The sequence below is a fragment of the Lontra canadensis genome, unplaced genomic scaffold (genome assembly GCF_010015895.1).
Source record: "Lontra canadensis isolate GAN:19392208 unplaced genomic scaffold, GSC_riverotter_1.0 scaffold113, whole genome shotgun sequence".
NCBI classification, from domain to species: domain Eukaryota; kingdom Metazoa; phylum Chordata; class Mammalia; order Carnivora; family Mustelidae; genus Lontra; species Lontra canadensis.
In genome coordinates this window covers 1,901,818-1,917,833 of record NW_022631107.1, presented here as the reverse complement: position 1 = coordinate 1,917,833, position 16,016 = coordinate 1,901,818, and the positions used below count along the sequence as shown (strand labels likewise).

The 16,016-nt window shown below is 37.2% G+C and overlaps 1 protein-coding gene across 1 annotated transcript in view; it reads right to left on the bottom strand.

Moving 5' to 3' along the window:
* FANCC (FA complementation group C) overlaps positions 1-16,016 on the bottom strand; it is a 275,270-nt gene that overhangs the window by 60,534 nt on the left and 198,720 nt on the right. The window contains exon 7 of the mRNA XM_032840451.1: positions 5,925-6,089. Within this exon, the coding sequence (XP_032696342.1) occupies positions 5,925-6,089 (165 nt within the window). The remainder of the gene's footprint in view (positions 1-5,924; positions 6,090-16,016) is intronic.

Here is a 16,016-nt window from a genome sequence, read left to right as displayed (position 1 = left end):
GAAAATTTATAGCACTAAATACATACTCAGAAAATTAGCAATATCTAAGATCAATAACCTAAGTTTCCACCTCAGGGAGGTATTTAGAAAAAGAAAAGCAAATTAAATCCAAAGTATACAGAAGAAAAGAAAAAGTAATAATTAAAACAGAAATCAGTGAAACAGAAAACAAAAAATCAACAGAGAAAAATCAGTGAAACCAGAAGGTGGTTCTTGGAATTGATCAATAAAATCAATTAAGTCTCTATCCAGGCTAACTTAAAAAGAGAGAACAGAAATTACTAATGTCAGAAATAAAAGCAGGGACATCATTATAGAGCTTATGGACATTAAAAGGATAATAAAGGAACTGTATGAACAACTCTATGCCAATGCATTTGATAACCTAAATGAAATGGACTACTTCCTTGAAAGATAACATTCTAACAGAACTCACATAAGAAGAAACAGGCTGAGCAGGCCTATACCTATTAAAGAAATTAAATGAACATTTAATAACCTTTCGAAAAAGAAAGCACCAGGCCCTGCTGAATTCTACTAAACATTCAGGGAAGAAATTATACCAATTTTCTACAACCTCTTTCAGAGGAGAACAGCAGAGGAAATACTTCTTAACTCATTTTCTGAGGCCAGAAATACATTAATACCAAAAGCAGGCAATGACATAAGAAAACGTAGAGATCAAAAACAAAACAAAACAAACCTTAGAGACCAGTATCTCTGATTAACATAGAAGTAAAAATCCTCAACAAAATATTAGCAAATTGAATCCAACAACGTATAAAAAGAATTATACATCATGACCAAGTGGAATTTGTCATAGGTATGCATGGCTGGTTTAACTTTTAAAAATGAGTTAATGTAATCAGTTACATTAAACAACCTAAAAAAAGAAAAGTCATGTGATTGTATCAATAGATACAGAAAAAGTATTTGATAAAATCCAAACCAATTCAATACAAAAACTCAGTAAACTAGAATGGAGGACAACTTTCTCAAATTGATAAAGAATATCTTCAAAAACTTAAAAAGAATATTGTTTTTTAAAAAAGATTTTTATTTATTTATTTATTTATTTGAGAGAGAGAGAGAGAGAGAGAGACAGACAGCGAGAGAAGAAACACAAGCAGGGGGAGTGTGGGAGGGAGCAACCTGATGGACCCCCTGACTATGACCTGAGCCTGAGCAGAAGGCAGACGCTCAAGATTAAGCCACCCAGGTACCCCAAATTAATACTGTTAAAATGTCCATATACCTAAAGCAATCTATAAATTTAGTACAATTGCTATCAAAATTTCAATGGCAGCTTTCACAGAAATAGAAAAATCCTAAAATTTTTCTGGAGCCACAGATGTCCTCAAAGAGCCAAAGTAATCTTGAGAGAGAACAAAGCTGGAGTCATCATGCTCCCTGATTTCAAACTATTTTACAAAGCTACAGTAATTAAAACAGTATGGTATTAGCATGAAAACAGGCATACAAATGAATGTAATAGAACAGAGAGCCCCAAATTAAAGCTATGCATATATGGTTATTCTATGACAAAGGAGACAAAAATACACAATGGGGAGAGGACAGTCTCTTCAATAACTGCACTTGGGAAAGAACTAGAAAAATAATATTAAAAGTTATTCGGCACCACAAAAGACCCTGAAATCATGAGAAAGAACAACAAAGTTAGAGATATCACAATCCCAAATTTCAAGATCTACTACAAAGTTACAGTAATCTGCTATGGTACTGGCAGAAAAACAGACACATAGATCAGTAGAACAAAATAGAGAGCCCAGAAATAAACCCATATTTATATGGTCAATTAATCTGACAAAGGAGACAGAAATATACAATAAGTAAAAGTCTCTTTGACAAATGGTGCTGAGAAAACTGGACAGGTATATGCAGGAGAATGAAACTGGACAACTTTCTTACACCATGAATAAAAATAAACTCAAAAGGATTAAAGACCTAACTGTGAGACCTAAAACCACAAAACTCCTAAAAGAAAGCATAGGCGGGGACGCCTGTGTGACTCAGTCAGTTAAGCTGCCTGCGGCTCAGGTCATGATCCCTAGGTTCTGGGATCAAGCCCCACATCGAGCCCCACATCAGGCTCCCTGCTCAGTGGGAAGCCTGCTTCTCCCTCTCCCTCTGCCTGCTGCTCCCCCTACTTGTGAGCATGCTCTCTTTGTCCAGGAAAAAAACCAAAAAAAAAAAAAAAAAAAAAAAGCATAGGCGGTCATTTCTTGGACATCAGGCTCAGCCACATTTTTATGGATATGTCTCCTTGGGCAAGGGAAACAAAAGCAAAAATAAACTATCGGTACTATACAAAAATAAAAACTTTTGCATAAACAATGAATTGTGGAACACTGAAGAAAATTACATTAAAAAAAAAAAAAAGCTTTTGCACAGCAAAATGAAAACAACCTGCTGAATGGGAGAAGATATTTGCAAATGATATATCTGATAAAGGGTTAATATCCAAAATATATAAAGAACTTCTACAACTCAACACACACACACACACACACACACACACACACACACACCACACACATCTCACAAAATGTCCAATTAAAAAATGGGCAGAGAACCTGAATGGATATTTTCCAAAAAAGAGAGATGGCCAACAAATAAGTGAAAAGACGCTCAACATCACTGCTTATCAAGGAAATGCAAATCAAAACCACAACGAGGTATCACCTTATACCTGTCCAAATGCTAGAATCAGAAGGACAACAAATAACAAGTATTGGTGAGGATGTGGAGAAAAGGGAACCTTTGTGCACGGTTGGTGGGAATGCATATTTGTGCAGCCATCTCGGAAAATTAAAACTATCCTATAATCCAGCAATCGCATTTTTGGGTATACATCTAAAGGAAATGAAAACAGGATGTCAAAAAGATATCTGTACTCCCATGTGCATTGCAGCACTCACAACAGTCAAGATATGGAAACAACCTAAGCATTTGTAAGTAGATGAATGGATAAAGAAGATGTGATATATTTATATAGTAGAATATTATTCAGCCACGAGAAAGAATGAAATCCTGCAGTATGTGACATGGATGGACCCAAGGGCATTATGTTAACTGAAATAAGTCACAGAGAAAAACACAAATACTGTATGATATCACTTTATGTGATATCATACAGTATTTGTGGAATCTAAAAGACCTGAACTCATAGAAACAAAGACTAGAAAGATGGTTACCAGGAACTAGTGTGTGGTGAAATGGAGAGATGTTGGTCAAAGAGTACAAATTTCCAGTTGTAAGATGAATAAATCCTGGGGATCTAATGAACAGTATGGTGTGATTATAGTTGATACAGTATTATATATTTGAAAGATGTTAAGAGTAGATCTTAAATGTTCTCACCACAAAAAAGAAATGGTGATTGTGTGACACGATGAAAGTGTTAGCTAAGTTATGGTGGTAATCATTTTGCGATATAAAAAGTGTATCAAATTAACTTGTACATCTTAAACTTATAAAATATGTCAATTATATTTCAATAAAGTAGGTGGGGGAAATGTAAGTAAGAAATAAATAAACTAATATTTCCTTTTGTGCCTCCACGGAAACATAACAAGAAGTACACTTTGTTGTCTAATTTTGCAATAATAACTTAAAAATTTTTTGGAAAGGGGCACCTGGATGGTTCAGTCAGTTAAGCCTCTCCTTCGGCTCAGGTCATGATCTCAGGGTCCTGGGATCGAGCCCCACAGTGGGCTCTCTGCTCAGTGGGAAGCCTGCTTCTCCCTCTCCCTGCTTCTGTACCCTCTCTCACTGTCTCTCTGTGTCAAATAAGTAAATAAATAAAAAAAAATCTTGAAAAGTCTAAATTTTATCTAAATTATTGTACATCTTAAGTATATATATACTTCACAAATGTATAACATTTTAATTTTCTTGTAATTTGTTATTTTACTCAAAAATAAAATTCATTTATAATATATTTTCTTACATTTAAGAATGGATCACTGACTTTACAAAGGAGAATTTAGATTTGCTTTCTCAATCATACCTGTTTCACTGGGAAAAGATGAAACCAATATACCAGAGATTTCCCTGACTCATGACCATGAGACATCTATTCCAAAGGAACTGGACTAACCTCTAAGTGAAAGTAAATACGAAGAAAGCTATTTCCCCCTTGGTTTCATAGATGTTACTCATTTACCTTATTATGCCTTATTCGACAGAATGTTTTCAAGTACTCTTACTGAGCTAGCTAACTGTGGCGTCCGTTTGATATCAATCATTCAGGGTCGAAACAAAAAGGAACTAAATAATTCAAACACAGATGTAATAAGTAAATATTTCATCAAGAGAATCATACTTCCGCCTTAAAACGGAACCTCTAGATACGGCTGAACTTAGCTGTGTCGCTTGTACTTATCTCGTATCAACACTAACTGAGAACAGGGGTTCTGTTAAAGGAGCTGGGCAGTGCACACTTATGGTAGAGAAATACTTGAAATGTTCAGTAACTCTTTCGAATCTCGTGTTTTTTCCTGGAACAGCCGTGCTGACCTCTGCACTCCTAGTATAACAGCACTAGCGAGTAAAACTACTACGCCCCACACAAGCCAAGCAGAGGAGCTAGTCACTGTATTCTTCACCACTGCCTGCAGTCATAACACTGCCAGTCTCGCACAGAAATGTGTTTGAGGAAGCAGCATGAATATTAATTTTACTCAATTTTACACTTGAAAATACTTTTTATAAAAAACGGTCTGTGTGGTGAAAAGGAAAGCATGCATACTGCACTTCCGGGGCGTAACAGACCAGGATAGCTGTCTGGAGGAAAAGCACTTGCAACTGTGGAGCAGCAAGATCAACGAGCTGCCTTTTGTAATGGAAATTTACTTAAAAGAATGGCAGACAGTGGGTACTCAGAATTGAGTATTTGGCACATACTTTCTCAAAAATTAGTGAAATGACCCCTGTACCTCAAGGCAAACAAATGACAGCATTTTGTAGCCAATGATAAATTTGAGTTTTTAAGCACAGATTTGAATCTTGGAAAATTTGTTCCTGTCAGTGTGAGCTGACAGCTTCCTAAGACCTGAAGACGTTTCTGATGAGATTGCTGCTGATGAGAATGAAAGTGCTGATGCTAAAAAATAAACATGACAGGGCCAGAAGATCTGCATAACTTAATAAACCAGTATCTCCCAAATGAAGCATGCGTTAAAAAACCAGCCTACAAAATCCTGCTTGGGCAGAAGAGCTTATCAAAAGTATACCACCAACAAAACCCCAACCAAACAAAAATGTATCCCACAGACATCATTCAATGGATTTGAATGTAACAGTATGAAAAGCTCATTGTTGTAATTTCAGATTCTGTGTAACAACTAACCTTAAAACACTACCATTTTCAAATTTTGGTGAGGTATCTATCCAAGGAGAAAATCCACAATGATCTGAGATGGCTACTGCAATATTCTTGTCTTTTCCAACTATAAATCTGTATGAGGCTGAGTTTTCATCATATACTTCAACCAAAACAACACATCGCACCAGACTGAACAGAAGCACCTATGAGAACTGGCTGTCTTATGTCAGGTAATAAAGAGATGTGCAAAAATGAAAAACAATGCCACGCCTGTTAAGTAATTTTCTTCTTGGAAAAGATCACTTTTTCATAAAAATATGCTATTTGTGTGAAGATGTAATCAATTATTTTTAAATGAAATAATATTTTAAAAATTTGTTTTAATTTCGAACATGGTAAAAAATATTGATAAATACAACACACATTAAAAAAAAAAAGTTCATTGGGATCTTCAATAATCTTTAAGATCATAGTGGTGCTGAGACCAAAAGTTTGAAAACTGCATTTCTAATATAATGAAGCATTCTAAGAAACGGAAAAGCAAAGGTGGCTGAGAAAGTAAATGTACATCACTTACAGCAGAAAGGCCTCATTCACAGCATCAAAGAACTCAGGCCAGAGCACTTCCTGAGGTTCATGTCCATGGTAGGTGAGAAGAGCCTCCACCAGTGGTTCAATATCTGGCAGAGTTACAAGTGGTATACAAATTCGTGACAGGAGCCTTATTTTTTCAGGAACTATTCTACAGAAAAAATAAGAAATAATTATCCAAATCTTAGAGCCACGTGTAATTAAAGACAAAATCTTCATGCTGAAGACTGATGAAAGTTACTTGCTTTGTCCCTCACATAAAGAGGGCTAACACCACTGATGAACCTTTCTAAGAGAAATCCTCTTGGAGAACTCTCCAAGAAGAAATCCTTCAGCTGAAATTTCCCTTTCAATGTCACTTATTGTCAGGACTTTGGCATAACTATCTACAGGCACTTCCAATTTACCACCCCTAAAACGGAACTCTTGAATTCCTTCCCCAAATGTTCTTTTCCCCAGTACTGCTGATCTCATTTGCTCAGGCGAAAGCCTTTCAAGGCCATCCTCGATTCCCCCCCTTTCTCATGCCCCTTAACTAATTCAGCATTGATACTGTCATTTGACAACTTCTCTACACTCCTTCACTACCCACTAATTCATCATCACCTGTGGTCTGAGTTACTGTAGGAGCCTCTTCACTTTCTCCCCAGTTCTGCCCTCATCCCTACTGTTTATCATAATAATAGTTCTCACAACCTTTAAAAATTCAGATCACTTCACTTGTCTGCTCAAAGCCTTGCAATGGTTTCCCACTTCCAAGAAAAAGCAAAGTCTTATACTGGCTGCTGTGGCCTTCCATGACGGGGGTCGCTTCTGTTTCTCTGGCTTCATTTCCTTCTACTCTTTTTCTTACTCATCATGGCCCAGCCTTATAGGCCTCCTCCAAATTCTCCAGATGAGGTCCTGCTTTTCATTCTGCCTGGAACCTATGGTTAGCTCCTTCATTTCATATAAGTTTCAGCTCAACTGTTGCCTTATGCTGACGGCATCCCTGACCATCCTATTTAAATGCACTCACCAATATGGTAGCAGTGAGCCACATGTGGCAATTTAAATTTAATTTAAATGAAATAAAATTTAAAATTCCATTTGTCTGTTGTGCCAGCTACATAACAAATGCTCAACGGGTACACGAGGCTAGTACCTTACAGTATTGGACACTGCAAACTTCCAGAACTTGTCCATAATGCAGGAAGCACCACGGGATACCAGAGCTTAACACAGAAAGTGCCCACCCACCCCATCTATCTCTTTTATAGTTTCACTTTCCTTTAGAGTACTTTTCATTGCCTGACCTATAATGTATTTATTTGTTTATTGTTCATGGTCTGTTTCTTCCTGCTAGGATGTCAGCTTTATGAGGACAGGTACATTTTTCTATTTTGCTCTCTGCACCATTCCCAGCATGCAGGAAACAACTCCTTACATATACTACATGCTCAAGAAATAGATCTTAAATGAATAAACAAACAACTAGAGATCAAGACAATGAAAATTTGAGATGTAGGCCATTAGATCTTTTTCTAGTTATATTCATGTATAATCATAAATGGAGAAATTTAGTCTTGTGTTTTCTGAAACACAAATGGAACCACAACAGAAAACAAAAAGCTGTCCCCCATTTTTTTTACTTGCTGCCTATTATTAAACCCATATGTATGTTTTGTATTTGACAATGTCTTTATTTATAGGCATTTAGGTTATTTCTAATTTATCATCATCATAAACACCACTAAGGTAGGACCCTTGCACATGCCTATCTGAGACCATGTGTGAACATTTGCATATTGAATTGCACTCCGAAAGACAACAATTTTCCTTTTCCCAAACTCCAACCCAAGTGCGTAATCTCCTCACAATACATTCAAATATATCTGACATTTTAACATTTTCATCATCTTAAACAAGTTTCTCCTAGAACCCTCTGACCTGTTACAACCCAGGCAGGTCACTTTTTTATTCCCTCTGTAGAGTTATCATCTTGGGATCTCTGTCCTAGGGATTTCCTTTACTTCTCTCCTAAACCCTACTTCTTTTTCTTTCTTGGTTCATTCTTCTTAAGTGGGAAAGGTACAAAAAAAAGTATTTGAGACCTTGGGAAAAGGTACAAAAAAAGTATTTTGAGACGTTGTATGTCTCAAAATATCTTTATTTTATCCTCCCACTTGGTTGATACTTTTGAGTATAGAAATCTTGTAACTTTCCAACAAAATTGTGAAGGTGTGGTCCTATTGTCTTCTAGCTTCTAGTGTTGTTCCTGAGAAAGTCCATACTATTATGAATCTTTATCCATTATGTAAGTCCTGTTTTTACTCCCTTGAGGGTTTTGGAAATCCTCTGAAATTTCACACTGATGTGCTGGTATAGGATTTATTTTTATTCACTGTGCTGGGCACTCAGTAGAGTTTAAATCAGAAAAGTTCTCTTGGTTGTTTCTTTGATAATTTTCTACCCATTCTTTTATCTCTTCTCTATGAGAACACCAATCTTTTTGAATATTGAACTTCCTGGACACTTTTCTGTCCTTTCTTTCTTATTTTTCATTTCTTGGTCTTTTTACTCTAGATTTTGAAAGAACTGTTCAAATTCATCCTCTTTTTTTTTTTTTTTTAGTATATGTGCTGCCGAAGCGAGCACTCATCCTCCTTTTTTAAAAAAATTATTATTTATTGAGAGAGAGAACATGAACAGGGGGAGAGGGGCAGAGTGAGAGGAAGAAGCAGACTCCCTGCTGAGCAGGGAGCCCAACATGGGGCTTGACTCCAGGACCCTGAGATCATGATCTGAGCTGAAGGCTCACTGAGCCACCCAGGCGCTTCCCAATCTTATTATGGTTTTCATTACTACTCTCTCATGATTAATTTACAGGAACTTTTTTTTAATAGCCTTTTTCAAAAAACAGCATTCTGTTCTTATTTAATGGATGTAATATTACCTTTTATTTTTATGGAGGCACTAATATTAATTTATTTGAGATATTTTCTTTGAATAATCTTTTTTATTTGTATTGCTATTTTTTCATATTATATACTTAATATGATTTCCTTAAATATCTGGTGACCATTGCTGCTCTGCTTATATACACTTTTTTTTTTTTTTTTTGAAGCTGGGTACAGAACACTTTATTGATGATACAACACAAGATAAGTCTCCCTGAGCCTTTCCCCTTCTTCAGGAGGTCTGGGATAGAAACTGTGTAGAGATCTGGAGATTCTCAGTGTGTTGAAGTTTAAAGATTAAACTTTAAAAATTATTGAGAATACCAAAGAGCTTTTGTTTATGAGGCTGTCACTTTCAACATTTATGATGTTTGAAATTAAAGCAGAGACACCTGACAATACCAACTCACTAAAAGTAACAATGATAAACTCATTAGATGTTAACATAACAACTAGATTTTACAAGACAAAGAAATAGTAAGAAGAGTGGCACTCATTTATATGATTGTAAATCTTACTATATGGTCTGAAGGAAGACACTTGGATTCTTTTATACATTTCTGCATTCAATCTGTTGCACTATGTTTTGAACAAAGTCTATGAAGAGAGATTAGCCCCACACAGATGTGTAGTTGTAAAAGGCAGTAGTATTTTAATAGCCTCTTCATATAACTACGCATATTATCTTTGACAAGACCAAAACTCACCAAGCACTGCCCACCCCCTCACTATAAGCCTGTCTATGAATGCAGGTACAGCTGCCCATCATGGGTCTAGGGTACTGGAGATGGGTAGTCTTTACCATGGTAACAGCTGAAATTTAGTGTCAAAGGCATCCCCTCAAAGCAGCAAGACTTCAAGAGACTCCAGAGTTCCAAAACAGTTACATCAGGCAGAGTGTCTCCGTAAAATTTTGGTCTAGGTAAAGAGGTGGACTCCAGGCCCTTCATACTCCATTATCTTCCCCGACATCCCCCTCTGATCTCTTGTATTAAAATGGAAAAACAAGGGACACCTGGGTGGCTCAGTCGGTTAGGCATTGGGTCAGGATCCTGGGGTCCTGGGACTGAGTCCTGAATTGGGCTCCCTGCTCGGTAGGAAGCTGCTTCTCCCTCTTCCTGCTCTGCCTGCTGGTCCCCTGCTTGTGCTCTGACAAATAAACAAAATCTTAAAAATAAATAAATAAATGGGAAAAACGAAACCAAAATAATCTACCGTCTTACTTTCCACTTCTTCTTCTTTGCACTTTATCCCTGGAGAACTATTTGGCTCAGTCTTTGAAGTCATTATTTGCTATTCAGCTCTAGCTCCTATTCAGCCTTTTTATTTTTTCCTCTAAGTCCTTTTTTAGAAATGTAACCAACTTATTAGTATTTCAAGGATTTGGTAGTTTCTCTTATTATTCTTAGGACAATTAATTTTATCCCTTTAAAAACGCTTGCCCAACGTAAGGCATTTAATTAGTATATTTGTATCTTCTGTTTCATTGCATTTAGTTCATTTTTCTTCATGGTACTAGTTCTCCATGAATCTCTGGTGATTTTTGTTCGCTCTTTCTGGGATTTGGGATTCCCCATTAGCCTCTCTTTTTACTATAGCCTCCTCTGGTACTTGTGGGGAATGTCAAGATGTAGTGCTGGTTGGGGTTGCCAATAAACCACATTCTGCACATCAGAGCATCCTCAGAACTGTTGGAAATTAATAGCCATTTGGTGCTTATTTCTCCAAAATCTTTCTCCCTCCTTCCTGTTAGAAACAGGACATTTCTGTCATCTCTTGTTTGAAGGCAGTGGATAAGGAGGAGTGTAGAGAGCCAGCTTCTGTGAATTCCAAGAGTCCAACAAGCTGTTTTGTTGGCTGCCACATGCCCTGCTGCTCCATGAATCCACCCTAACGTTACTTGTACCTTTGTAGTAATATTCTCCTGCAAGCTTTTTGGGCTGTGATGTTTCCCTTCAAAAATATCCTATCTGCCATTTGAAGCCTTTCTTGTAATTTGTAGGTCATCAAATGCTCCCTTGTTTTACAGTATTATATACTTAATTATTAAAATTCACCCATGATTTCTAGGAGTTGGAGTATAAAGCGAATGCTATGTCGCATGTGCACCTAGTTCATCACCTGATTTATTCTCCTGCATTACATTTTCATCTTATTCTCTCCTGATTATGAGAGCCACTATTCTTCAGAGGTCTTACGTTTTATTACTTTTTAAAATTTATTTATTTTTATTTGAGGGGGGGGAGAGAACACAAGTGACAGCATGCACGTGAGTGGGGAGAGGGGCAGAGAGAACTGCCAAGCAGACTCCCCATCGAGCAGAGCCCGATGATGTAGGGCTTGACACCACAACCCATGAAGATCATGAGATCATGACCTGAGCTGAAAACAAGAGCCAGATGCCTAAATGACTAGGCCACCCAGGTACCCCAGGTCTTGTACTTTAATCTTCAGAATCTGGCCAAGTACTCTGCATCAGAGCTACTCCAAAAATACGATCCTCAGAACCAGCAGCATCAGCATCCCTATGAGTGGGGCCAAGAAAACTGCTTGTTAACATCTTTCTTAAAAAATTTTATTTATTGGGGCACCTGGGTGGCCCAGTCATTAAGCGTCTGCCTTCGGCTCAGGTCATGATCCCAGAGTCCTGGGATCGAGCCCCGTGTCAGGCTCCCTGCTCAGTGGGGAGCCTGCTTCCCTCTCTCTCTGTCGAATAAATAAATAAAATCTTAAAAAATTTTTATTTACTTTTGTGAAATAGAGTGTGAGAGAGAGAGAGCGTGTGTGTGTACAAGAGAGAGCATGAGCAGGGGGAAGGGGCAGAGGGAGAAGCAGCCTCCCTGCTGAGCAAGGAATCCCATACAGGACTCAGTCCCAGGACCCTGGGATCACGACCTGAGCCAAAGGCAGATGGTTAACCCACTGGGCCTCCCAGGAGTCCCTGTGCTTGTTAACATCTTAACGTAAGTTGATCCTCACGCATACTGAAGCCGGAGAAACGCCGCTCTCCACGACTTCTTCAGTAGCAGTCCCTAGCATAAGAGATCAATCTCTAGTGATAATCTGAATACTTTAAGGAGACATGATAGAACTGTATTTAAGATTTTTATGTTAGTTAATTCTTACAAATTTTCTGTTGAGCTGTATTATTTTCTTGGTAACCAACTGTAAAATTCTCACAGAAATAAGTTTTTGTCAAACTACACAATGACTTATTCTTATGGGTGAACATTCTGTCTTTTTTCCTCAAATGATCACCTTTTCTAAAACTCACTTCTTGTTCCGTTCCACCTTCCTGAATGACCCCCGTCTCTTCAGTAACAGACACCTTCCTCAGTGCTCTACCGTCTTTCTCTAACCCACTGCCAATGGATTTAGGTCTAAAAATAATTAATGTTTTCAAATTCATCATCTAAGTTTAACAAAGAGAGGAATTTAGCTTGAGTTGTAAATACCTAAAATTTCTGGAATTTATGAACTTACTGGGTAGGACAGAAGAAAGGGGAGTTGGTGTGTATATGTGGAGTGTGGAATGTTTTTTGTGCGTATTTTGTACAGAATCTAGCAGAATATTTTGCATCAACTAAGGGCTCCGTGAATGTTTGAGAAATGGAAAAATAGTTTTGTATACTCATAGTAAATCCAGAACTCAGAAATAAAGAAGCAGGGAGGCAGTGCTTCTATCTTCTACCCTTCAGCAATCTTCCTCTCTAAAAAACCTATATGTGCAACTTCTCTCTCCTTATCTTAAAAGTCTTACATTCTCGGGGCGCCTGGGTGGCTCAGTCGGTTAAGCTGCTGCCTTCAGCTCTGGTCATGATCCCAGGGTCCTGGGATCAAGTCCCACATCGGGCTCCTTGTCCAGCAGGGAGCCTGCTTCTCTCTCTGCCTCTGCCTGTCACTCTGCCTGCTTGTGCTCTATGACAAATAAATAAAGAAAATCTTAAAAAAAAAAGTCTTACATTCTCTAGTTACCTTAAAAGAGAGGAGTCAAAGTCTATCACTGGCTACTAGCTGTGTGGAAAAGACAATCCTGGCACCAAGGGCATTTATCAAGCACTGTTGTTTATGGGCTACAGATTGTATCTACCAATTAGGCTGAAAAGGTCCAAGAGAATTTTCCTGAAAAATTCTAAAGTCTCATATAAATTTCAGCAGCTCTTGGTTCTACCAAAATGCAGGCAAGGTCAACTGATAATCTTCTGAAGGGCTTCAAAGTGCTCACAGCCTTCACGGCTCCCTCTTTCGGTCTGAAGCTTGCCAGAGTGTGGAAGTCCCACTTTGTCTATAGTTATGCAACACTTTCCAGACTAGATTACGCTAAGCATTATGTCTTGATTGATTGCCAGAGCAGCACTTCCAAATGATTTTTGCACAAAAATTCAACTGCAGAAGGCTCAACAGTAACCATATACTGCTGGAAATATCATTCCCATGTGGCTATACTGAAGCTTCCAAGCCATCTGCAGCAAACCATAGAACTACAAGATAAACTGATGATGCTCAGAAAACCCAGAATGTCACTCCTTCTGGACGGTTTACAGCAAAGAACAGGAGAGAATTTAAACATTCTGTCACTGAATTGTTGATTTTAGTTGGTGGCAAGTGAAATTCTATTTAAAATGCTATGACAAGACCATTTATCAGGCCTCTAAAAATAATGTAAAAGAAAACCAAACAGATTTTACTATTTTTTTGTTCCTCTGACATTTTATGCATTGAAGTTATGAGCTTAATTCTATATTTTCTACAAGACTTTTGGGTCTTTTGAAATGAACTTTGAAGATTTAAGTAGTAGGTGCCTGGGTGGCTCAGTCAGTTAAGTGTCTGCCTTTTGCTCAGGTCATAAACCCAGGGCAGTGGGATCAAGTCCCATATCAGGCTCCCTGTTCAGTGGGGAGTCTGCTTCTCCCCCTGCCCCAACCCCCACTCGTGTGTGCGCTCTCTTTCTCTTGCAAAAGTAAATTAATAAAATCTTTTAAAAATTTTAAGCAGAAAAAAATGAAAAAAAAAAAAAAAGTACAGATTCCCTCTGTTAAAAACAAAGAGAAAAACAACTGCATTGCTTATATGGTGTTTAAGTTTGAGAGGCTCTTGATGGCTTGAATATTTTAAGTCTTCCTAGGGGAAGGAAAGTAATGAGCAAATTTGTGTCTCATAAATAGGGGAATATCTACATCCAAGTACACCAGAAAATACTGTGCCTAATATATTATATTCTTACTCAACTTTTTTGACTTTTAAATCTTAAAAATGTACAGAAAACTTCAGGTATGTATATAGTAGGAGAAATTTATATATTATGATGATGCATATTGTAGTTATTATTATAACTTATGATAGCAACAACTATAATGGCTCCAGCATGTTTGGCAACTCTTTCAAATGTTATCATGATGCCATTCTACTACCTGATTTCATGAAATGTCTCTACTTGATACAAGAGAGTACACTTGGTTGGACTTAACAATTCACTAGAGAACTGTAGATGTGGAGTTCTGAGTCTCACATAAGCTTTAAGGGACCCAGGATCTTTTATGGATGGAGAACAGAACTTCCTGATTTGAGGTCTTAAAAGTAGGACTTTAAAAGCTCATAAAGAAACAAAAAGAATGCTGAACATCAAATTGCTTTTTAAATTCAATCTTCTGATAAGTATAAATTAACTTAATTCAAGAGACTGAATTTCTCTAAAAAACTCAACACATTCAAAAAAATACCTGTAAGACATTTCTTGCTGAATTCTAGAATTCATTCAAAAATTAAGACTCCATAGTAAAAATTATTCAAAAGAGCAAATTAGGAATGTATTAGATGTGCCAGTGTCCAGAGGACATTCTACTAATGGAAGCATCTCATACTCTTGGTAAATTCAGTTAAGAATTTTACTAATTACATCACTCACTTGCTTTGACTAAAGTTAGAGTTTTTAAACTACTCATCAAGTTAATCACTGCTGTATCTTTGCCGCTACTGCCAGCTGGAGTGCCAGCGTGGACACCCTTCAGTAAACTTTGCTCTGCACCAGGGAATATGGGGAATATGTGCATATTGTTTTTGAAGATTACACATCCTTACTGAAGAAACAATCATAAGTTTGGGAATGAACATGCCCCACAAAATGATCCAATCTCGCACCAATGGACATTTCTCAGATGCAAAGAGAGTATTAGCTAATAGCTTCCAGCAGGCTTTCCTAACTGTGGTCAGTAGAGTTTAGATGCCTTTCTGAACGGCTACCCTCTCCTGTCTGAGGGTGAGAAAATGAAAAGCACACATTCTGAAGAAAGAATCTGAAAGACCAGTAAAAGGAAATAATGGGTAAGTGCAAAAAGATCTAAATAAAGGGGAAAAACTCCAGAGAGGAATAAATACTAAGCAACCTGAGGATGATTAAAGATGATTGTTTTTTCATGAACTACACCTGCTATTTTGGAAATAAGAACCTGAGGCAGGAAATTATTCTTTTATTATGAATATTATCTTTTAATTTTCAGGATTTTACTAGCTAAAACTGTATTTACATTTTTTTAGGTTTAATTATAAAATTATAAGAAAAACCTAGGGAATTATTAATAACATTAACTGGGTACTCATTGCCAAGATTTTACAAAGCTAACATTTTATTGGTATTTTCAGTTGAGGTTTTAAAGAAATAAAAATGTTTCAATTACAGTTGAAATACCCTTCTCCTGTCCCATTTCCTCTTCTTCTTTCTAGGAGCTGGCAATCCCCTAATGTTGTGAGTCCTTTCTGTCTAGTTTTAACACTTTTTTAGGACATTATGGGTATCTTTTTGCAACTTCCTTGCTATTCTGTCCCATGGGTCTATGTGTTTGGCTTTATATCAGAACCAAAGAGACTTAATGACTATAGCTTTGAGTTATGTTTTCAAATCCAGAAGTGTTAGGCCTCTATCTGTTTTTCTTTTCAAGGTTTTTGGCTGTTTGGGGTCTTCTATATGAATTTTAGGGCCTTTTTTTCCCCATTTCTGCAAAAGAAAAATGCGATCTGAATTTTAATAGGACTACACTGTATTTATGGACTGCCTGGGGGTAGTATGGACACTTAAACAATATTAAGTCTTCTAATACCTCAACACAGAATGCCTTTTCATTTATTTGTGTCACACTTAGTTT